Consider the following 24,751-nt stretch of genomic DNA (forward strand, 5'->3'; position numbering starts at 1 on the left):
TCTCCATATTCTATAGTGAATGAACGTAGCACATCTAGTTATCAAAGTGATCATATTTATTACCCTACTGATTGCTTATGACATATTTATTCCATGCATGCCCACTAGACGGAGACACAGGATGTTGTGGTGCTTCAGGATGTCAGCCGTACAGTGCCAAAGGGTAAGGCTCTTTACAAGCACAAACAGAACAAATCCCTTTGGGGCAGATACAGCTCTTCAGGAGGTGGGAGGCAAGCAGGGAGGCAGGCAGGCAGGCAGCAGGCGGATGTGGTTCAGTGAGCTGGAAGAATCAGTGGAGCCAGAGTCTCCTCACACGTCTATAGACTATCTCTGTCTCTCGTGGTCTGGTTCAGTCGAGGACAGCATCAGCAGCAGCGTGAGAGGACCACTATCTGGAGCTGGGACCCTTCTCACTGTATGTGTGACCACCTTATCCGGACCATCACACTTCAAGGCCGATGTGTCCAAGTGATTGATCTCATGTTATGTTTTTTTCTAAATATGGTCGGGAGCATCAGAGAAAAGGTCAGTGATTTGTCTGGGTAATGGATTTAGATTTGCACATTTGTCACTAATGGAGATTGTGTGCATGGGTACAGTATCTTAAAGGATATTCCTCCTTGAGATCAAAGGTAATCCTTGTTGATAGGGAGTTGATAGGGAGCTGTGTCCTAATTCACTCTCCCAGGAATAACACTTGGGTTATAACAAGCTCAATGATGCCTACAGGCTACTGTAACAGCAAGCTATTAAAAAACAAGTTTCTGTGACTGTGAGGCATTCATATCTCAATGCTCGCCAGTGTTTTTCTGTGTCATACAATATTCTGCTTCTCACTATATTCTGTTAACTCCGTTCTGGAATTGAACCACTGATTCACTGAACTGTCAGTAGATGCCACACCGAAAATCATGACACAAGCAAGCGAGAAACCTTTTAAATCTTTTAATATATTTCACAATTTATTCATTTATTTACAAAAGACAGTGGTCATGTGACATAAAACCATGTTTGTAAAATTAACATGACAAACAGATGTTTACCAAGAAGCATAACCTTACATAACACAGATATAGATAAATAACATCAGGGGAGCGTGTGGTTGTCATCTTGCACATTTTCTCTTTGCAAACAATAAAAGGATCAAAGCATGTACCTTTTGATTGGCTTTTTTTTCTATTTGTATGACACATAGGTTCTGTCCGATGATAAGGTATAGTTCATCACTGTTGGCTAGAATTACATAATTCTAGACTATTGGTAGCTTTAGAACGTGATAAGGTCTTGTTTCTGCTATTAAGGTTCAACATTTGCAGATTTCATTTGAGGAGAACATTGAATGCCGATGACCTTAGTAATTTCATGATAAAATATAAGCAACAACGACATAAAGAATGTAGATATACTGAGATATATCTGTAGGACGCACAAAGTCTGCAAACATTTTGGCACAAATGTAAAGGCTGAACAAAAGTCTACTACTTCCCCCCTGAACACAATAAATAAAATTCTCTACAAGGTCACAGACTAAAACTCCTATTTAAAGGCTGATTGATACTCTTATCTGCAGAATGTTCACTTTATACAGCAATTTTTACAGAACATCTAGGCACAAACTCAAATCTTAACATTGCATTCCTATCTGTGACCAGGGTGAAGGGGTATACAATGATTCACTTCAATTCCTTTTTGGACTTTAAGAAGCTAAATGGAAGAAAAAAAGTGTCAAACCCTTAATATATACTGTAGGACTGAACCATAGGAAGATATTGGTGGTTACGACCTCTAGTTTTATGTTTTACAATGTGGTGTTTCGATCACTGTTTTGTATACTCATCTTCATTGAGGCGACTAACTGGTGTGTGAGTGCTCACTTGAATGAGTGTTTTGACAAATTATTACTAATGATTATACACTACTAACAAACTAGAATAACAGCCAGTATGAGAACATGTAAAATAACCAAATGAAAACATCACATTTAGAACAACAATTACAGAGGAGCCTCTTTTTTGTTCTTCTTTTTCTTGACACAGTGTAATAGGTTGATTAAAGACCTTACTTAGCTCATAGGATAGGCTTACTGTACAAATCTCAATGCAAAATGTCAAGTTTTCTCTCGGAAAGTCAGTACAAATTCAGTACAGTTCATTGCTTAACCAATGTTTGGTACCATACAATTGTTTATTGTTCCAACATATTTCATATCCCATGACGTGAACCGAACAAAATTGCACCATACTCTTTTCTAGCCATTTCGCCATCACATAACTAAACCTAACATTTGTATCTAGGAGTTCATTTGAGTGCTTGTTTTCAGAGACAAATGGTTATCCTGAACAACAAAAACGTTATATCAATCAAAAGACAAAATAAGTGTAAAATTGGACCTGATATCCTCCTGATTCAAGTAAGTATAATTTTCCTGTCCCTCACCACAGCCATCCCTAAACCCATAGCTACCGTTTAGCTACCTTTAGACAGACACTAATTCACGGATATCTAACGACATGCTCTGTCAGATATAGCCTCTTCTCCCCTAAGTAATCCACACACCCTATGCCAACACCAGGCTTTTAACCACTTGCTGTCCTCTCCCTCCATAATCTTTTATGATCACTACTGACCTTTGACCCCCAACAAAGCCTGTCTGGAGTCAATTACTCCTATTAGTTTAACTCCCCAGTCACCTACATTCCATTTATTTCTACAGTCCCTGAGCACCTATCTGTTCATTTCACATAAACATTTTCCAGTCCTTGTTTAACTAAATAAAGCCATCAAAGCAAAGTCTACTTGTGCATTCATTTTCAAATACCTCACCTAAAGATGTGGATGTGGTAACTCATAACGAAAGAGCAAATCCGAATGATATTCATTTAAACATCCTGAGGTGCTCTGCCTCCCTTTATTTGAACAATAAATAATGTTACTACTGACTATTTAGTGGATTTGGGAATAGGCACCATGCAGAGTTTTAAATGCCTTTAAGGTGCATTTATTAGCTTGGTTCAGTCAGTAACATTTTAATTGAGACAACACAATGAGAATCAATCCAGTTTTTAAGGGACATTCCCTGATAAAACATTAATTACTATCCTTGACAATAGCCCCTAGGCTCGTTTGACCGAACAGCCCTCATATTTTTGCAAGGGTGGCTCATTGAGCGCACAGTAGCAGCAGTACAGTATGTGACTCGATGTGAATTCTGAGGCATGACAATTTCTAAATCCCAGCAGTCATCATAACCCACAAAGAGCTGGCATAACATGGTACCTACACCCAGACAGGAGTGCATCTTCATGCAAAAACCCTAACAAAAATGTTACTAAGCGCTAATCATACAAAAGCAACGACAGGGAACATATCATGAAAATAGCTTTCAGGTCAGTGTGTGTGATCCCCAAAGGTAATGTCTACAGTATATACAGAGAGATCTGCATCAATGGGGATAGTTGAGAGAAAGCACAGCAAGCCATTCCTTTGCAGTCATGAGGGAAATCAATACATAATTACAGCGGATTTATACAGAACAACATATACACTCGCTAATAGACACGTCTTGCTTTCTGCAAGGTGTAAAGAAACAATTTCAGTTCACATAGTGAAATCCTGTTAGATAACAGCATGCATTACTCTACGTGCTAATGCCAAGGGGGGTTGTTGTTGCTGAGTCTTCCCAGTCATGTCCAGACATCTTGTATGATGAAGTGGGGTTCGTATTCCCTCTATATGCATCTGTACCCTCACTGTGCCTAACAGACAGAGAACAGACAGAGAATCAGATGAGTTTAGGGGCCCTTTAATAAGTAAGTCTGTAAGTCTGGGTAACTGATTTTTTTAATTGACCGTAGGTACATTCGCAGGGTGCTTGAATTGTGTGATCAACTGCTAATGTTGTACATCATCGGTAATATTAAACTATATCAATAATCATACGTACTTTGTTTGCTCTTCTCATTCCGCCTCAGCTGGAAAACACAAAGAAAAAATACCTATCAGTTGCAATAACAAGTCTAATCTACTATATCATCACTGACAGCTTCAGCCACTAAAGTCATGAAACGAATATGGTGTGGCTATTGAGCAGAGACGTACCCCTGTCCCTGCCATTCCGCATGTTGTTCTCCTCCTCCTCTATGCCGTCATCGACTTTAAATGGAAACCAAATAATTCAGTGAGGATGTTCTCAGTGTCTGAGTAGTAAATCAAACACAGGCAACAAAACAGGCAGGTGACTTTCAACCAACCTGAGTGGAGTTCTTTCACTAGTGACGACATGGTGTTTGTGATTGAGTCAGCAGCCACCAAAAGATCATTACGCAGATTTCTAGGTACACCTGAAACACAGAGGGGAAATGTTACTCTAGAAACATGGTAAATATGTACAGAAATGGGCACATCACAACCAAGTTCCTACATTGTCCTACAAGTGGTACACATGGATAACCTGTGAATGAACTTTTTGTAAAGATGTTATACAGTAGTACAGTATGTTATTAATTTATTATCAACATTATCATTGTTTAAGAGAGTTGTGTAGTGTGTTCTGATTCCAAACCAATTACCTGTTCACCTCCCCTCGGATGAGCAAATTGAGCAAATGAATCAGAAATGAATTGGGCCTCTTGCATTGGTTGTGAGGGAGGAGAGAGAGGGACTTACCATGAGCGAAGGCCTCCAGCACGTCTCCCCCGACCCCTGCCAGGCAGTCCTGGGGTGTGTGAGTCGGGGTTGAGCCAGCTGATGTGGACCGTATGGGCATCGGCATGGAGCAACCAGCACCATGACTGGGGGAAGAATGGGGAGAGCCTCCTGTCTGGGACTGAAAACACACCAAGATCACCACCCGTTAAGAGGAGTATCCTTAGTATTAGTATAAAAAAAAAAAAAAAAAAAAAAAAAACCACATATGGCGACATGCACATTATTAACCCACCGCAAAAACAATAATCCAATAGAGAGAGAAAACGAATAGTAATCCTCTACCAATGGGTACGGGCCATCGATACACTGTCTATAGCGAGCCTTCTCTGGTTCGAAAGCAAATGGGAACCATGTGTGAGGTGTGGGGGGCCATTGCTGGGTAGCTAGGGTACTATAGTGGAGAAAGGGGCACTGTGTCCCAGGCGTTGGTGCAGGGCCCAGGACTATGGCCCAGTGCCAGGCAGCAGATGGCCAGCCAGACTGCAGTCACATTAGAAGGGAGGTTGTTAGCTTTGATGAAAGGAACAGGTCTCTGACATTTGGCAAAGGAAAACATGGTGCTCTCCTCTTTAACTAACACCGTAGATCAGACATAGCTGGTTTATAGAGTTCTTACAGGGCTTACACCCCCTGTCATAAATGTATGGTCTCTCATGGAAAAAGAAAATGATAAACAGTGGCTTGTGCTATGATGTATATGTAGGCCTATAGCATGATGCTACGTCTGTAATACAATCTGTCTGAGACACGTTAGCGCGTACATTAGGTAGAGTAGTGTGACACTAAGTGCTGTGGTGAGTGAGCTGTAGGGCTCCGGTGCTGCGGCTGTACACTGTAGCAAACTTAATAAAGGGACACTTACTGCCTGCTTTTGCTCCTCATCCTATGAGCCAGCCAATGGAAAGCAGTGAAAGAAAGCAAGAGCAGTGAGAGAGAGAGAGAGGTAAAGAGGAGGAGGAGAGACAGCGGCAAAGGCAAAGAGTAAGCTGTCATTTCAGGACGGAAAAGGTGCGTAAGAGGTCCTTTTAAGGTGACAAAAGGATCCTCAGGCGAATGACATTCGACCTTTATGGTGCCAGTGTCTATAAGTTACTAAATGGTTACATAAAACAAGAAGAAGAATGCGGATTTGATGAAAGATAGAGCGGTAATGAGAAGAGGTAGACATAGCCTACAGCGTAGTGCCAGCGTACTGTACACACGCTGATAACAACACACGGATTGTGTTACTGTATAACCGTGACATTGAGGGTAGAGTCATCTCCTACCTTGAGCAGCCTCATGAGTCCCTCCAGCTGCACCATCAGCTCCCTTCTGCTCTCCTGTAGGGCAGACATGCGCCTCTCCAGCTCATCCTTCCTGTGTCTGTCTCAAATCATACGCAGACACACACACACACACACACACACACATAACCTGTCAGTCACATATCACACACACACTCTCTTCCCTTCACTTCTTCTCTGAGCCTAGTCACACTCCAGGGTTACAGCAACAGCAGTCCAGTGACTGACTCTGGCTACAACAATCCCTTTTGTGTGATAGCTACGGGCTCAATTCGCACCTAAACGCCCTCTGGTGTCCATGAGCTGAACACTACTCTCATTAGCGTTTGTGAGACCCGAAGCGACTGAAAAACCCAAACCGAACTCGCGTCCATCTGCCTGCCCACACATTCAACCGTCACGACACATCTGCTGCCTCAGACTATATCTGCTCTGTTCTCTACCTCAGGGTTACAGAGGCCTGCCATATCAGCGCTATACAGCCAGCAAGCAAACACAGATACAGTCCAGCTCTCGTAATTGGCAATCAGAGCGTTATGTACTGTAGATAATCCCCATCCAAAAGTCTAAGCTCTGAATTCACATTGCTCTGCTGTTTACCGAGGAGGTGATGTGTTGTGTGAGGGTCCTGCATGGCTCAGTTGGTAGAGCATGGCGCTAACAATGCTAAAGGTTGCAGGTACAATTATATAACACACAAACACATGTATGCACTCACTGTATTATAAGTGGCTATGGATAAAAGCGACTTACAGTGATGTGTATAGCATGTGCTCAATATAATATATAATACTATATCAAATACACATCACCATAAAGTATATAGTATGCTAAATGGCATGTTGTGGAGGGTAGGCTGTACCTAAGGAGCCGTAGCTCAGCCAGCAGAGTGGGATTCTGCTGGGCCTTCTCTGGGGTGGGCTGGGAGGCCTGCTCATGCTCCAGGCGCAGCCTCTGGATCTCCTGCAGGATCTCCCTGAGGGACCAGAAGACACACACATCTTCAATATACACCTTGAATGAAAAAGCCCTTTTGAATCAGACATTTTGTTTTTTTGAGAACAGGTCTCAGGGTTCTTGTCTATTTTCGTCAAATATTTGTTTAGACTCCAACAAACTGTTATGCAACACAGAGTATTAAATGAAACATGACATGATACATTAATAAATGAAATATAATTTTTTTATCTTTATTATTAAAATATAGGCCCACCTGTTTTTGTTTTCTAGCTCCGCTATGAGCTGCCTCTGTTGCTTGTTGGCATCGAAGTTAAAACTCAAATCTGTTGGAGGACATTGCTGAAAGGCAAAATGATCATGAATAATGTCAGAATAAACTAGAATAAAAACAGAATAAAACTAAAAGCTAACAAAAATGGCATATGAAACATGGCCTACCAGCCACACTTTAAAATACTGAACGCTGTGTTGAACTTTTTAATGACTAAGCTTACATAGGGGGCCTTTTCATCCAATCAAAAGTTAATTTGTCCTTCACTTTGATAAACGGACAGCACAGTGGGATATTCCTACTACAGCACAAGTGTGTTCTGCAGTTACAAAGACGTTACATAATCATAATTGTCAGTGCAGCAAATGTTAAACACAGGCTGGGGCAGTCAACCCCGGGGGCAATCTATTGGGCACTCACTGTGGAGTTGCCTGCTTCAGCTGCCAGACGGGCGGCGTAACGAGCGATGAGGCGATGCTCTTCATCTAGCCTGCTGGGACTCTCCAAGACACTGCCCAGGGACACGGGGGGGGGGGGGGGGGGGGGGGGGGGGACATCAACAAGAACCTTCATGAAGACAGCAATGCACAGTACTCTTATGTAAGTAGAATAACTTCTGGCAACACTGTGAAAGATTTTTGCATGGAAAAAGTGAATGACTTCAGTAGAGGTGGCGGTGTGTGCCCTTAGATTTGTGATTATGGCTCCAGCATGAGTGGTCCATTATGGTTGCTTATCACAAGTTTCTTTTAAAGGACAGTATGAATACCGACGCAGCCGGCCAAAAGTGTGACACTCTAACTCAAACCATTTAACCGGAAATGTCAAATTACACATGTGACTTTGGTTTCATGATGGAGGGCGTGGCATATGGTGCGAACAGATGAGAGGACATATGCTGTCCCCCCCCCCTCAGTGAGTGGTCGTCAATGAGGAGTGAAGGAGAGAGCCTCTATGATGCTATGCACTTAGCCCAGAGTCCGCGAGGACAGCACTCTCACACTGACTGGGAAATGAGCAATGATTAAGCCCATTAAACCCAATCTGGCTGGAAACACATGGCACAACAAGCACAGAGCCCTGCAGCATGGCCGTACGGGGTACAATCACAACCGCAGCTTCATCCTCGGCCTAAACTCTAGATGGAGCTTGAGTTTCGGGGGCCTGGGATTAGAGTAATACATTAAGGCACATCAGAGCTGTTCTCCACGGACAGAAAAAGAAAGATGACCCCTGCGGGTCATTCGGAGCCGAGGCTGTTCCTCCTGAGGGCTGTTAATCTACAGGCCACTCCGTGCCTTTGCTTTGTCAGAGGGTTTCCTGGCACCAATTAATTCCCAGTGCCAGCCTGCAGACAAGGCTGTGTGGACTGCTTATTAGCCTCTCCACGGACAGCCTTCACGCCCTTCTGTGCTAGCTAGGTCAAATTGAGGTTAAGCCAAACACAGTGACACACACAGATAAAAGGCCTGTTGGCCGAAGACAAACCACTGCTCATACACACACAAACAACAGAGACAGAACCTGTTTATCAACACAGTCACATGGCTATGGGCTTACTGTTATTCCACCATAGTCAATGTGACATTTAATGAAGTGTTACAGGGGGAAAGCAAGTTACTGTTCACATCTTGAACACGACAAAACTATTGACATCTCACTGTATTAACATGCACTACTACGCCTACAGCACCAGTTGAGTCAATGATTTCATATCCAGTGGCATTTTGGTCAATAATCTGTTAAGTCAAATTAAAACTTGTCGAGCTCCAACAGCAAATTATTTTTTTATTTTCTGTCACTGTGGTTCTGCATGACTAACAGGTAATAAATTGTGGAGAGTCGGTTCGCCCTTGGAAGACCAGCGGTGAGCGATTGTCTGCGAGAGGCAGAAGGAGGCAAATGCCATGTCAGCAGAGAGTATCGGTTGCAAGACTGTGAAGGAGGTTGGGCTTCTACTCAAAATGTCGACCTACAAATAACATTTTATATATATAAATATATATATGTAGATATATATAGATTATATAAAATAATCTATAAAAAAAGTTATATCATAATATAACTTAGTGATGGACACTTTTAAAACCTCTGCAGTTTAAGAGACAAGAATTCCTCATCAAATGAAATTCCTAATGATATATTTCTAATAATTCATATAAAATGCTTTATAATTGGGACTGAAAACAGTGGTAGTGTTTTTTTTGTGAAATTCAACTGAGAGTCGGTGAGCTAAAGAAGAGCCCTTGGAACGTTCCATTATTCAGTAGTGACATCCTTGACTCCCAGGCTCTTCACATCAAGGGAAGCAGACCAGAACAGAATCATTACACGGATTAATATTTACAAACCAAATGTGACAGTGTGTCAGCTCAACACAGACGCAATGAGAATCTTGTAGGAAAGGAACTGACATTCTGCTAGGCCGACAGAACCTCAAGAAGAAGAAGCACACCCTTACTCAGCTGGCTTCATAATGGGAGGAAATCTAGAAAACTACCTTTGTGTGTGTGTGTGTGTGTGTGTGTGTGTGTGTGTGTGTGTGTGTGTGTGTGTGTGTGTGTGTGTGTGTGTCTGTGTGTGTGCGTGTGTGTGTGTGTGCGTGTGTGTGTGTGCCTGTGTGTGTGCGTGTGTGTGTGCGTGTGTGTGTGTGTGTGTGTGTATGTGTGTGTGTGTGTGTGTGTGTGTGTGTGTGTGTGTGTGTGTGTGTGTGTGTGGCGTTGTTATGCCCCCCCGGCAAAGCAAAGGCATCTTCAGAGTATGACATCTCACCAAACAGCTATGACTCATAGACCTCAAATGTCAAGACAAAGGTTATGGAGCTGCTTGGTCAACTGTCACAAACGCTGCAGTGCATGCTACTGTGTCTCCCTCTGACCTCCCTCGTCTAAATGCACAGCATCACTTACGGCCTACGGTGCCCGTATCATGTCAGCTTCCCCTAGCCTGCACTCTCATCTTGATACTGTAGGAGGCTCTGCTGTAGGACCTCCCGAGGGAGGATGTGGTTTGAATCCTGCCTTTCAACTTACTGAAGCTGCTTATGACACAGTGCTGCACACCAATGAAATATAATATCCTCCAAAATAGGAAATATCTATTCGAGTAGAATTGTCGGTGGATGGATTTAACTTGCTCACATAATATGGTGATAGTTGGATGACTTCAGAGTCTCTGTCTTTGATACAGAGTGGCAATTTGTGGATAGAGGTGTAGCGTATGCATGAGTTTTGGAAAAGCCACAGGAAATACTCTAGAGTGCAGATGCATTAAAGATAATCATCTCCAAGTGCTTTCCGTTATTGAATTCATCAACCATTATGCCCCTATTAGACCGTTCATTACCACAGCGAAAAAATAATATTGTAGGAAAACTGCAAGGGGGTGATATGAAACAACAGACAGATTTCATTTTTTCCCTCGAAGTGCCTTACTCTCTGCTTACATGATAAGGCTCCAATTCTATCATAGTCTATTTGTCACATCAGCTCTCTGAGGGGGCGCCCAGATACTCAAGCCACAGAGACCAATTTCTCTCTCAAAACACATTCACATGCATGCTCTGACACAAAAAAAAATTGTTTTTGATCATGGCGGAGTGAATCTAAATCCCAATTCAACTCATTTCACCTCATATTCCTCTTTTTAGATTGCTGGCCATAGAACCCTTGAATAACTTAACATTTTCTCTAAAATTATTATAATATGCCTCCATAGAGAACTCACAATGATTAATACACTGATATAACCATCATGCAGGGCGTAAAAGAGGCTTATGGTGATTCTATGCCCTGCAGGAGCACACAGCTGAATCTGAGGCACTTACCTTTTTGTAGGAGTAGGTGCCCCAGAGGACATGAGTATAGTGTCGTTCATGTTGTTGGCCACTGGTTTCGGCTGACTAAAAGACAAGATTAGAGGGCTTTAATGCTACACTGCGGAGCCCTTTGGGTCCTGTCACTAAGGGGGTAGGAGAGAGGAGGAGGACATTTGCATTCTATTAAGAATCATTGAATCAGCAATCTTGACTGTATATACTATACAGGAGATGAGGAAGCATGTGTAACATGTTGAAGTGATTAAGTGCAATCATACAAAAGCACTGAAAATGTACTGTAGAAGGGTGTTACTGTGATGTACTGTAGAAGGGTGTTACTGTGATGTTCGGTACTGTATATATGAGTTAATTTCAAATTGCCATTGAATAATTGACTTTCTGGCAATGGCATTTAGATTTTTAATGCTATTAGCTTAAACCTAATTAAAATGAACAGGAGGAACAAAAGCTGACAAGAAATCTAATTAAACTTGAAGTCGGTGAGAAACTGGGAAAGGTGACATTGCAGAATGTAATTTGTGAGAGTAAACAAAACTATGTGTCCATCTGGCACCTACATCAGAGGTCCAGGCACACTGTTTGGCTCCCAGACCCTGGACCAGATATCTCATTAGCAGATCAAAATGTCTGCACATCACAGGTGTTCCAAGTTCACACTCCACTCCCATGAACGAAAAAAGAACCCCCCCCCCTCAAAAATGAATACTGCTTTATTTCTACACCAATCTCCCTCTCTCTCCCTCTCTCCCTCTTTCCCTCTCTTCCAGTCGCTCTACAATTTCTCTCTGTCAGTTTCCATGACATGAGCACTGACATCAGGGAAGCATTTGGCACAGGCTACTTTCCCCCCAAAATGTGTTTGCAGAATACAGTATTTGACCTTTATGGCATTGAAGCATTTCCATGACAAAAATAATAACTACAAATCACAAAGAACAGGCTGACAGAGAGAGTAAGGGCTGAATACTGATCCTTATCAACAGCTGTACCCAGAGACGTTTCATTACTTCAACTGAGTTTTGATGCATGCATATCATAACAACATGCAGATAGGAAAATTACAAAAATAAATGCTTCCTGCTGAATTTGGGCCAGGAAGCATTATACAGTAAATCAGTAATCATATTCATAACATTTTCAGCAGAATTTGTTAATAAGTAACAGAATAAGTTATTCCCTTACAGTGAGTGGGGGGTCAGCATATTTGCATTACTTTGCATCTGCATTACTGATATTCATTCTCCAATATGAAATACTCCCCAGAGTCAAGCTTACACTTTCAAATTAGACATGGAATACATTGTTTTAGTGTTACTAGTGTACATTAATCAGTTGTTTACTAGTCCCACCATCCAGTACGACCACATTTTAATCTGTTTCAAACAAGCAGAAGGCAGAAGAAAACAAATCACTGATTTACTTAACAGGGAATGAGGGATAATTCTGTTCCTGCTCAGATCTGAACCTACTGTACAGTACACAGCTTTATCTGCTGAAATGCCCTACACTCTCTAAACAGCCAAGACAGAACATACACAGTCCCCTAGCAACATTTTTAAGTAACTTCTAAGTATGAAATGCCAGCGTGGACTCTCATTCAGGACCTAGTAACTGAACCAGTAGACACCAGGCATAGACAGGGGGATATGATAGTAGTATATGAGATCTCACTCACCTCCTTTTGGGTAGAAAGCACCTGTCTCGCAAGCCAAATACATCCAACCGCTGCTGTTGCCAGATGCCTACTCTGCTCTCAACTGAGCGAGCATCTCAATGTACTACACTGCTGCTGTCTCCAAGGAAACTCAGGAGTCACATGACTGTATGACGACACAGACACTCTCTCTCTCTCTCTCTCTCTCTCTCTCTCACCCCCCCCCCCACACACACACACACACAGATGCACGCAAACAACCTCAAAGGGAAATACCTTTTGCTCAAAATATCTCTCCATCTCAACCTCTATATCCCTCTATCTAATCTCTCCGTCAGCCCCACGGTGACAAAAATGCAAAACTTCCCTTTAAATAATTCCATTTACATATTTCTTAGCCAAGCACACTTATCCTGAGCGAGTTACATAACATGCCTTTCACATACTATCCTCTTATAAATAATCATCAAACCTTTTTTGCATATACCAAAATAACTCCTATCACCGGAACATTCTGTGTGGAGAAAGAGGAGCGGTTGCGACTCTTATGTAAAGGTTTAAGAGTGACAGTCAGGCTGGTGGTGTTTATTTGGGTCTTTTTCACGGATATTAAAGCCAGCCTCTCTGTGCTATTTGGATAAGTCTTAACATGCGCCACGTCCCATAAACATCACTGTCTGCCACCCGTTGGCATACTGAATGATAAGTTGATTAATGCAACAACTTCACACAGCAAAAAAAAAAAAAAAAAAAGAGCAATCTCTCTCCATACAAATGTCATCCTAAGACTTTCCTTAGACATCCTTGTGTTGAATGTATGCCGCTTGCTGTCACATGTCACAAATATACCGCTCGTGAATGTCTACAACCCATTCAGATTCAGAGGTATCCCAAAGGTCAAACAGGAATACATCGACACAACATTTAGGCACTCAAAAAGATCAAAGTCTGCAATGCGCTAAGCCTTGTACGACCTGCGTGCATGGAATGACAATGTATCCGTTTCTTGAACATTGCCTTTGGCAGAGGGACAGGGAAGATTAAGCTGGGCTTTGATGATGTCCCATTCACATCAGCCTCACCTCATTCTATTTCTGACAACACAATTTGCATGACTGGTTTTGCTCATATGCAACCTGCTAAAAATAAAAATAAAAACATAAGTCCTCCTGACTTACTGGTAATGCACTCTCCCGTTCCTTACGTCTGTCAATATCCCAGCCATAAAACCCAATGGATCACATGCAGCAAAATGAATTACAAGGCTATCCCCTCATTTCAATGGCAAAGATGGGATTTGTATTGACTGGGAGAATGTGCAAGGGAATTAAACAGCGGAAGACATTATAGACAACCGCCATTCCTCTAATAAAGGTTGTGGATGCTGAAAAATACCAAACATTGAAAATGCAGTGAAAATGTTATACTTCCGTAAGCCTCTACTTCAAATGTGTTGGCTGAAGCAGTGTGTCTGAGGTCAAGAACCCATATCGTAGTTTCTACAAATAAACCAAGACAGACAAGTGTATCACAAAACCAATACTCTGATTTGTTGTATAAATCCCTTGGAAACTCACTATGTCAGTTTGAGCAGATCCAAAGCTTACAGCTTGCCGTTACTGTTTGCTTTTAGACATAAATAAACATTTCCAAACTCCATCAGAACTGTTATACACTCCTTGGGACGAGACCAGGAGTCAGCCAACTGGGACCCTTCCTGTCTGTTCGGTTTAGAGGTTTGATCAACCTTGATCCTTTACCCTGATTCTGCCATTATCCCTCAGACTTAACCAGTCATCTTCTGACAGGGAAGGAGGCTTGGGATATCATGTTGATGGACGTCATCCTGAGGTCACAGACCGCACTAGTGAGGAGACAGTTTTACAAATTCACTTTGATTGGGATCTGTCTGGGAAATACTAATGCTAGTTTCAGAGTATTACAGCCATGTCTCTGTAAAACATTATGAAAGCTGAACAGCGCGGCACAGAGAGGAATCGCTTCCGTGCCTTGCTTCAATCAAACACTGTCAAATGTTTCTCCTTGTTACAACGGGTTCTCAATCGTCTTTTTATTGTTCAAATCTGTCAATTATGTCTGACCATACTGTAAAAATGATTCAAATGCCATCATCCTCATTTTATTTTTTTGAAGTCAGCCCTATTAAAAAAATCAGGGCATTTTAATGAACTTTTAGAAAACAGTCAAACGAGGATGATGTATCATCATTTTCATAGGTTCTGAAGGTTCAGAGTCTGATTATTACTTCCAGTCCCTCACACGAATTGACCGTGTGCTGCTCTACAGTACAGTATATCACAGCTTGCTGTTCAGTCACATTTTCCCTGTCATCACATTCAAATCAAAACAGTGTAAAATCCAAAATAGTTCTCAACATCATTTAACTTTTCCATCGCAGAGTGTAGGGAGATGACAGAAAGGAGTACTTTAGTGAATAACACTCCTGAATGAGGTGCTTAGATAACACACTGGGAATGTACTGTACCGTAGAGGTGCAGTGCACTTCTGCACAAGGTCTCAGGGGCAAATAGTAACCTCCATTTCCTTTAAAGCCTATAGCCACACACTGTGCTGCCAACCTTGAAATGCCATCCGAGAGGAAGCATGAGAATGCACTTTGCCCATTAATAATCTCCAGAGGTCTCCAACAATAACAAAAGACCCTGTTCAATCAAATCTGGGTTCCTGGTTTCCTGGGTAAAATAGAAAAATAAAAGATTCATCTTGCACTGCATCAAGGTTGTCTTTTTTGTATCACACAAATCAATTGATTACTGTACAGTACATGAGTCCAAATACTTTCACCCAGGGTTAGTCTTATCCCAGAGACCTTGTATGACTTTGAACATGGTTCTTTATTTCATAAAGGTATTCTACAGTATCTATGATGAGAATCATTGTGAAAGGGGTTTTGTTCTCAGAAAACATGCCTGAAATTCTGGGCTACATATGCAGCCTTACTTGTCTCAGCCAATCACCATCGAGCAAGGACATGGATTACTGAACAATTACTATACAATATAATTATGCTACAATATACTGACCTGACTATTCAAATAATCTAAATCGAACATCAGAGAAATGTCCCAACTGGACAGTTTATTTTCACATTTTGTCTGACTTCTTATCTGCTAAATTAATCTACAACTTTTGTTATATTGCAGTGATACAGTATGCATATGGTCGCAGTCGATCAGCCCTACTGAGCAGCAGCCCCCCATTACAACCTCAGAGGAGTGATTCAAAGGTGGAGATATTTATTAGGCTGTAAAACTGTAAACCATGCTCAGATATTTTTACACGCTGTATGTTTCTTCTTGGCATTTTCTGATTACTAGTTTCTCCTCTGATGGATCTGACTATCAATACTCTGTGACATTTTGGCATGGGGCTTAAAATAACAAGACAAATAGACAGCAAAGTTTATGAATCTCATTGGTATACTGCAGGATGCAGTAGCTACTGATATATAAGAAATGATTAAATGGATTGATGGTATTAAATGTACTGATATTCGTTTTGACTAAAAACGCATTAACTGTATATAATTTGTTTGTCAAGATTATCATACTAAAGAAGACATCAAGATGTGCAACGGGTAATTCATAATTTCTCCTTGTCCGAATATTTCTTTTTAAACAGTATATTAAAACCCAAAGCATAACAATCATAGAATTAAATCGTAAAATAACTTACGATGGAATGACAACTGCATATATATCTTGCTAATGGAATAAGTGGAATTGATTATGGAACGTATAAGCCTCTTATTTTTTCCTAACTGAAATGTAAATGAGATTGAAGGTTTGTGACAGCCTCAGGATATACTGCATTTTCTATAATGACTTCCTGGAGCCTCAGAGCCAGAGCATCAGATTTATGCCACAGTACGAGCTTTATTACTAAGCTTTATTACGAGCTTTATTACTAACATCTGATTGATGGTGACTTAAGATGCTGTTCAAAGCCCCTCTACGTAAACCTACACTACACATCAGCATTTTCACATCTATCATATACAATCATGGGCCTGGCGTCTTAGGAGAAAGGGACCATGCTCCATCCCATGGAAGGTGAAGCTTGAAAACTAAAATTAATATCATTGGATGTGTGACCAAATCTAACATAACATGGGGCAACTTACCGTGTTGAACTGAGCTGGAAATGATGAGTATTATATCAGAGAATTTAAACCCTCCACTTTTTGGTGATCTGATTAGGTGACACAGGTTTCGACAACAACAACAACAACAACAACAACAACAACAACAGCAGCTCCATGATACTCACACTGTGTGTGCCAGGTCCTGTGGCTTCTCTGATTGCTCAGGGAACACAGGATGTGGTGGCTCTCCAATGGGGACGCAGCCCAGAGACTTGCTGATTGCATGGCTCAGCTTTTTGGCCGGGGACTTCTATGAGAGAGGCAGACAGGAGATGGCATGCATTATATCCACTGTGTTGGAATCTCTTATCGACTACTGCAGAGGTAATGTGAAGGCATGTATAGTGTGTGACCTTACATGCCTCTAAAACATCCAGTCAGATTGTGTAATGGATAGTGAAAATAACTGATAGGCTAATATTGACTGTAGCGACTGAGTAAACTCTGCATTCTGTTTTTCTGACAATTGTAAAAAACCTTTCCTGCTTCGTATGCTCAGTCATTTCATTCTGGTCATGATGCCCTCCAAATAATCATCCTTATCATTGGCACACTGAGCGGCTTTGGAATTGGATTTGGGAACCAGTGCAAATCACTTCCTATGCTTCACTCTACCACATAATGATTGGGCATGGGGAAAATGGCATAGCCCTGAAAATTCAATCAATAGAATTTCATTTGCTGAAATGAGTAAAACCCCATAAAATCCTTTTAAGAACATTTAAAAAGGCTAGTTCATGTGGAAACAAGTTAAAATGCACTGCTACTGGAAAGTCATGGCACACAAGGTAATAATAAATTCTATATTTGTTTGAGTGAAGATCTTAACTCTGAACTTGACTGTGACAGTTTGTGCTGCTTTGCCTACCCAAGAAGAGTGCTCTTTCATCTGGTGCTGGTTGCTATGGGGACCATTGGCATGGCCACGCCAGAAGCAGCTCTGACAGAGTTGGTAGCCATGGCACTGTTGGCACCGGTACCGAAAACCCATCATACTTTCACTCCGACAATAAGAGCATTCCACTGGATGGAAGACTTTAGATGAAAACAACAAAGGAATACATTTACTCACTGACACTCCCTGAGGTTACTCAGAAGAGCACACATTTCTCTGTACAAATGCTTTTGTTCAGGACAAGTCCATTATCAATGTTTGGCAGCAAATTCACCCCAAACAACTAAGACCAACTGGCAACAGGGGAGACTAAACATATTCAAACATGAACCTCACCGTTTTCAACATTAGCGAGTCGGTGCATGAGAGGTAGCCATACTAGGCACTGTGGGGGAGGATCTGCCATCAACACATCCAAAAACGTATTCAGCAAGATCTTCTTCTAGATACAAACGGACAAGAATGCATTCAGTGAGACACTGTACAGCATCATCAACAGAACAAAAAAAAACACGTTCTCAGCAAGATCTGGAGACAAACAGACGTAGATACGACAGTACACCTACTGAAAGTTGTCATTTTAATCACCAGAGAAAAGGACTCATGGTCTCTTACCTGCTGGGGAAAGCATGTCCGTACTGAGTGCTCTGTGTACCCAAACGAGGGCCCCTCAAAAACAGCAGTGGGCAGCTTCAGCACCTCCCGGAGAAACTGGTCAAACTTGGCAAAGGCCATCACCCCACTCGAGTCAGATATCTGGGAGAATATATCTGAAAGAGAGAAAGTGTGGTGAGAATAAATGCTTTTTGTATCGATATCAAACATACATTTAATCGATGCTATTTCTACATTTTCTATAATTCTACGAGGATGAGCCTTGAGACAAATATCTTGAGACTTCAATATGTTGTGACTACTCAAATCATGCAGAAAGAGGTGTACAGCTGTTACAGGTCAAGTCAGATGCACCATAATGTATGACTCAACAGCGCCCCTATGTGTATCAGTAATGCAACTACAGAGAGAATTAAAATAAAAGATACATATTCAATACAAGGGTGTCAAAATCCAAGGATTTCCCTGTGCCAAATGAAAACATTCAAACTAAGCCATCAGGTTAAAGGCTTAGACTACTGTAGCACAACATTAATTCCAAAACATGCCCTCTGACATAGTTCAAGAGGATGTACTGTACTTACAACGTAGTTTGTCCACTATTTTCCCTCCGCACATGGTTGCCAACATAGATTTCATTGAGAAAACGGTCAGTTTGCCATGGCCTTCACTAAACACATAAAACATATAGAAAATATATCATTAGACACAATATGTAACACAAATATAAATTAAGACACATTTCATATTCAGATCACTATACCCACCATTATATAAAACCTAAAGAACATCATAAAGGAGATACACTTATCAGTTTACGCATAAAACATCACATACTGTATACATGCCAACAGATTAGGGTCACATAAATATTTAGAGCCACCCAAAGGCCATGTTGTTTCCACTTTGATATTGATGTAAATATTCATTATTATTATTAATATTAAAGAAACATAACTTGTAATTAATATCAAATAACTTGCGCTTGTGTGAATCCTCAAATAAAGGCGTGGAGGATTATGACCCATGACCACACTGTCTGAAGCCTTAAAATAAGAGCTCCGGTAACAGCACAAACATACAGATCGATGTATTCCTAGTGCTCACAAGACAGCACACTGACTCAACTGAAGAAGCATATTTCTAACCTATTATAAATACAGCCATGCTAAAGGCTACAGCTAACAGGACAACATATCAAATTCTCTTAATAATGGGTATTAAACAATGTCTTAAGGGTTGGAGATATGTTTAAGAAGACCTCCAACGCAACCATTGTATTGCTGTTGTGATGTTGCCATGTGGTTGTATTCTCTAAGCTAATTACATAGTAACAAATGATATGTTGTGCTGTGTGTCATTTACACCACCATTTAGACATATGCATCCACTATTTGCAGTAGAGTAAGCGGTCCTCTGCATTGTCCAATACCTGTCATAGGTGGCCACCATGAAGTTGAGCAGCAGGCCAATGGACTGCTCCACATTGATCTGGTGGGTGGTGGGCAGACGCTTGTTGAGCTGGTAGTAGACAGAAGACAGGATGGTCTCCAGCCGGGAGACATTGATCTCAGCGTTGTGGTCCAGCGTATTCAGCCCGTTGTCACGGAATGCTTCGATCATGTTCCACACGTCCACCAGATGCACTAAGGAGAACAACAATGGGAAAATTCTCATTGTTTAAGTGTGCTGTATTCGCAACACACACAACTTTAACCTATTGGGAAGGCTTATACAGTATTTTGACACAGTGTGATGTGTAATGTTGAAAATTGACATTAGAAAATAAAATATTTTATTTGTGTTTCTTGTTTCTTTCATTGAGATAAAAAAAAAATCTTGGATCTTGTTGTTATGCATTTGTATGGACTGACAATGATATTTTATTTTTATAAAGGACAATTAAATGTCATTTTCAGTAGAGAAACCCATAGAGGGAAGCAGCACTTACAGTTGCATCTCTTCTGCACAAACCTCAGCTTGCAAGCAGTTCTATAGGTGGAGAGTCTGATGACATCAAAATTCTGTGCCCCTGATGAACATAAAAAAGAAGACTGGGTTACCCTCCACAGCCATCACGGAACGATGACACAAGCCCCCTAAAAAGTCTGCAATAGTAAATAATAGTATCATTGTGTCAGAAGAGAATTAATGGTTATATACAGTAGTGAGCACAGATGCTGTAGTACAACCACTCTTTCACACAAATTGTGAAATCATGAAATCTTCAAATCTCTGATGAGTCTGTGAACAAAAAAACTATATACAAATACAAACAATATCTAACATGAGATAACAGTGTTATATATGTATTTTTGTAAGTGAAACATGACTGTGTAGGGCAATGTATACTGTACAGTCACTGGTTATACACAGCCACTGAAAAGAGAGAATTGCGTAATAGAGAAAGGCTTTTCTGAGGAACACGGAGGAGTGTGAATGGTGAATGGTTTTGCTCTGGAGATTTCTCTGTCAGTCCACTCACTCATCTCCATGAAGAGCTGTCTCTTCTCCACCATGGCCTTGCCTCGCTTGCTGCCCTCCTCAATCATTCTGAGGGGGACACAACAGTGCATTACCCTACTGCGTAATAATTACATTATCATCTTATACAATACAAAGCTTCATGTCAATAGAAGTAAAAAAATGTTATTAATATATCATTACAGATACGCGCGCGTGATAGAAAATATTTATGTAACTGAGTCTGCGCAGGACTCTATCATTGATCAATCATTGATTAAAGCAGTGTGTGCACAAAAGATGGAATGTTCAATAATGAACGTTGTAGTCTTGTAGTCTATTTTTTCATAACATACATGCACACTAATACATTGTTCATGTTCAGTATATTTCTGATTTCTTGTTAATCTACGAAGAAGAATTTGTCTTGTATCAATAGCCTTTAAAAAGTGTTTACCTGATGCTGGCTGAATGTTAAGCAAAATTAAGCATAGATGTTCCCCCTGTGAAAAGAAGTAATATTCAAACAGTTACTGTAGGCTCCTTTCTAAATATTATATGTCTCCATATAATAATAGTACAAGATAAGCAGTCCTCCTAGACAAAATGTGGTTGACTTTTAAATTAGTAATTAACACCCTCCCTTCAAGGACTTGATTAACTCTCAAACTGTGTTTTTTTTCCCCTCCTCCTCTGAAAGAGATTTGTGCACTGGCAAGGGAACACTTGAGTGCTCATGCTCTGTGCAAATGATAATTCTCCATGACATCCCGTTCAGCTAAGACTGCATCCTGTGAGCTAATGACACCAGGGTCTGCTAAGGAGCCACTTAATGATGATGGACATAGAACACATTACAGCTATTGAATGACTGGTGAAGACCGGGCATCACGGGCAGCCTTGGCAGAGGGCTATGCACACATGTCACCACCACACATCCCTGCCCACATTGGCCACGGGGTGACCAATGGCAGATCTGCATCAGCTGACCAGCTGAGCGTGAGCAGTGAAGCCAAGGTTCAACCCTCAGGAACATTGTTGACGTGCCCTGTTTTTATCCTTTCCTTTGGCAAGCCAGAGTTTCCTTATTTATCTTTGAGAGGAAGGCTCTTCTTTTCAGTGTGATCATGGTTGTTGGGTAATCCTATCCATAGAGCATGTAATACAGGTCTGACTATGTCTATGGGTCGTGTCAGGTGGTGGTCTGATATGAGGGGGAAAGGGGCAGACAACATCAGCTGAGCTGAGGGGCAAGTCAGCAAAAACTATACAATGGATTATTGTGATATTCAGCTATGAAAAAGCAATTCATAGAGTACTCTATGGAGGCAACTCAGGCCCTGAATAAGGAAGTTGTGAGAAAAGCAAATAACTAGTCAAAATGCATTGTAGCCTAAAACGGATTATATAACTTCAGATGTACCATGAAAATTAAATAGATCTTAATGCATTTTATAGTTATTTGGTTAACATAATTAATTGATTGGTTAATCGATGGATTATTTGATGTTTACAACATATTTAATCATTGCAATGGCTTATTCATAAAAGGTTTTAAAAAAACAACAACAGCAGGCTTAGACTTGCTATCTGTGAGAACAGGCCTGCCTATAGTGCCTACCAACCAAAACAAATCATATTCATGAGGGGAATAAACAGACCTATAAAGTGGTGTTTATGATGATTATCATCAACATCAATATCATTCAATTAATATAATCAGTATTAACATTATTGTCTATGAATATCTAAATCCATGTCAATTTGAATAGCCTATACAATCGCTTGCATCAAAGACAGGGCATAGTAACGCTAAGCATTATGTCATTTCCACGGGTTCCTTTTTCGAATGACTGAACTCAACCATATAGCCTACCGTACAAACAAACAGCTTATCGTTACAATTACACACTGTCAATTAAAGGTATTCTACGCTGTCGGTGTGGTTTGTAATATTTCAAGCCATGGGCAATAATAAAGGTGCATATATTAACCGCACCTTTTCGAGGTAATGACAACATCCTTTGACGTGAGTCAACAGAAGGACTCGGCCACTGCAGTAGGCTCGAAGAGCTAAACATCATGTTCTCCTGATTTAGCCCAAATGCGCTCTGTGAGGAAGCGTTTTATTTTGATAAGACTTGCATTTCACTCTTGAAGCAACTGCACGACAGCGCGGCCATATTGCTGATTTAACTCCCTATTTACCTTATTTCAGCAAGATGCATGGTGTGCCGTGATGCACGCTAAATGAATATTGATATTAAATAATTATGAGAATTCTCAAACCATTGGATTTCCTAACGTGTGGTAATTTAGGTAGTCCTGATATATGCTGCCTTCAAATAATGAGAGTGATACATAGGCAATTAGCCTTACCAGAAGAAAATCACGCAGGTTGCGTTATAGCATCAGCATCAGATGAAGAGGATAAGTGGTCCTGGGTGAATAAGGAGGATATTTCCTCCGTGATTCATCACTGCGCTCTCACCTTTCATAAATTCACACGCTGTCCGCTGTCGTTATTGCTGTCCGAGCAATGAGAAACGGTCAAGATTATCCATCATCACATTTCCCGTGCTTTTCCTGTTTCATTCGACTCAATCTTTCGAACTGCGGTGGTTGCTCATAAAAATGTACGAGCGGCCCGCTCTCCTCAGCATCATCAACGACCCAACAGCAGAGGACAGCAAAGCGCAAGCAAGCACGAATATGGTCTGCGCGCGCAACATGGCGCGCACACACTTTATAGTCTACGCATACGCGCACGCATGGTGGCGGCAGGCGCACCACCGAAATGAGCGCACACAGATGTCTTTCTCGTCTGCTGTATGATTTATCAACACTGTTAGCTACATTCTTTACATCACTATGCGTAATAGCAGGTGTTCTGCTGTTTCTCCTGCATAATATTGGAATAGTCTCCACATCAACGTGACCTGGCTGATGATTGTCACTTGGTGAGTAAAACTTGGGTTGAAGAGAGAACAAGCAAAGGCAAACGGTGTAATGTAGTTTAATAAAGCGTAGGCAGGGTAGAATATGCAATTAGGCGTATAAATACAGTATCATCAGGGACAAAAATATCACACACACACAATCAAAATGTTTGCTCATTGTTATTTATTCATAATATATCTTTTGATAAAATACACTTTGTTTACAAGTGCTGATTACTATATTACATTCACCTGCATTGTAATTGGAGACTTTTAAATATCTAAAACAGCAAAAATGACACAGACTGCAAGGGGAATGCACCCTTCATATCAGGGTCGGGGTCAATTCAAGTTTGAATTCACTTAGTGCACAAAGGGAACTGACATTTAAATTGACCCGAACCCTGCTTCATATGACAAACATGATATTTCAAAACCATTTTTGATTGCCCACGACACATATCCTAACCAACTCCATCCTAGGCTATATATAGTCCTCTAAAATGTACTGTATACACAACCGATTGCTTTAATAAGCCAATCATAGTTACAGTAGAAAGACAAAGGGGAGTGCTGAATAACGCTTTCAATCCTCTCATACTTTATGAGATGTCAGCTGCCTTTTTTAATGTGTGAGGATTTTTTTTATGCAACCAAATCCCCAGCATGACTCATCACAGACACACATCAGTCAATAGAACATCATCAATTATACAACAACATAAATCCAAGACCAGATGCTGGGTTGACCAAATTTCTATTACAAAGAGGATATTTAAATTTACTTGGAGATCAAATTCATAAAATAGGAGTGTCAAAAAGTGTGCATTACTACTGTAGGATATACGTTAACACTCAATCATAATAAATGGGCTCTTTTATACTTTCAGAAAATATTAAACCATAATATCTGAGCCATGGATGAACTTCCTGA

The 24,751-nt window shown here is 40.9% G+C and overlaps 1 protein-coding gene across 1 annotated transcript; it reads right to left on the minus strand.

The window, feature by feature from the left end:
- Window positions 1-3,960: 3,960 nt before the first annotated feature.
- dtnbb (dystrobrevin, beta b) lies at window positions 3,961-20,967 on the minus strand (the record flags this gene model as incomplete). The annotated part of the gene is made up of 18 exons (XM_083683507.1): window positions 3,961-3,974; window positions 4,102-4,155; window positions 4,254-4,343; window positions 4,669-4,828; window positions 5,573-5,593; window positions 5,979-6,075; window positions 6,859-6,972; window positions 7,210-7,295; window positions 7,648-7,738; window positions 11,054-11,128; window positions 17,031-17,155; window positions 17,774-17,940; window positions 18,137-18,242; window positions 18,416-18,570; window positions 19,000-19,085; window positions 19,848-20,061; window positions 20,367-20,447; window positions 20,901-20,967. 18 exons carry the CDS (start codon window positions 20,965-20,967, stop codon window positions 3,961-3,963), a joined length of 1,803 nt encoding a protein of 600 aa, XP_083539633.1.
- Between the last annotated feature and the right edge of the window lie 3,784 nt (window positions 20,968-24,751).

This window comes from Argentina silus, assembly GCF_951799395.1.
Source record: "Argentina silus genome assembly, chromosome: 13".
NCBI classification, from domain to species: Eukaryota; Metazoa; Chordata; class Actinopteri; order Argentiniformes; family Argentinidae; genus Argentina; species Argentina silus.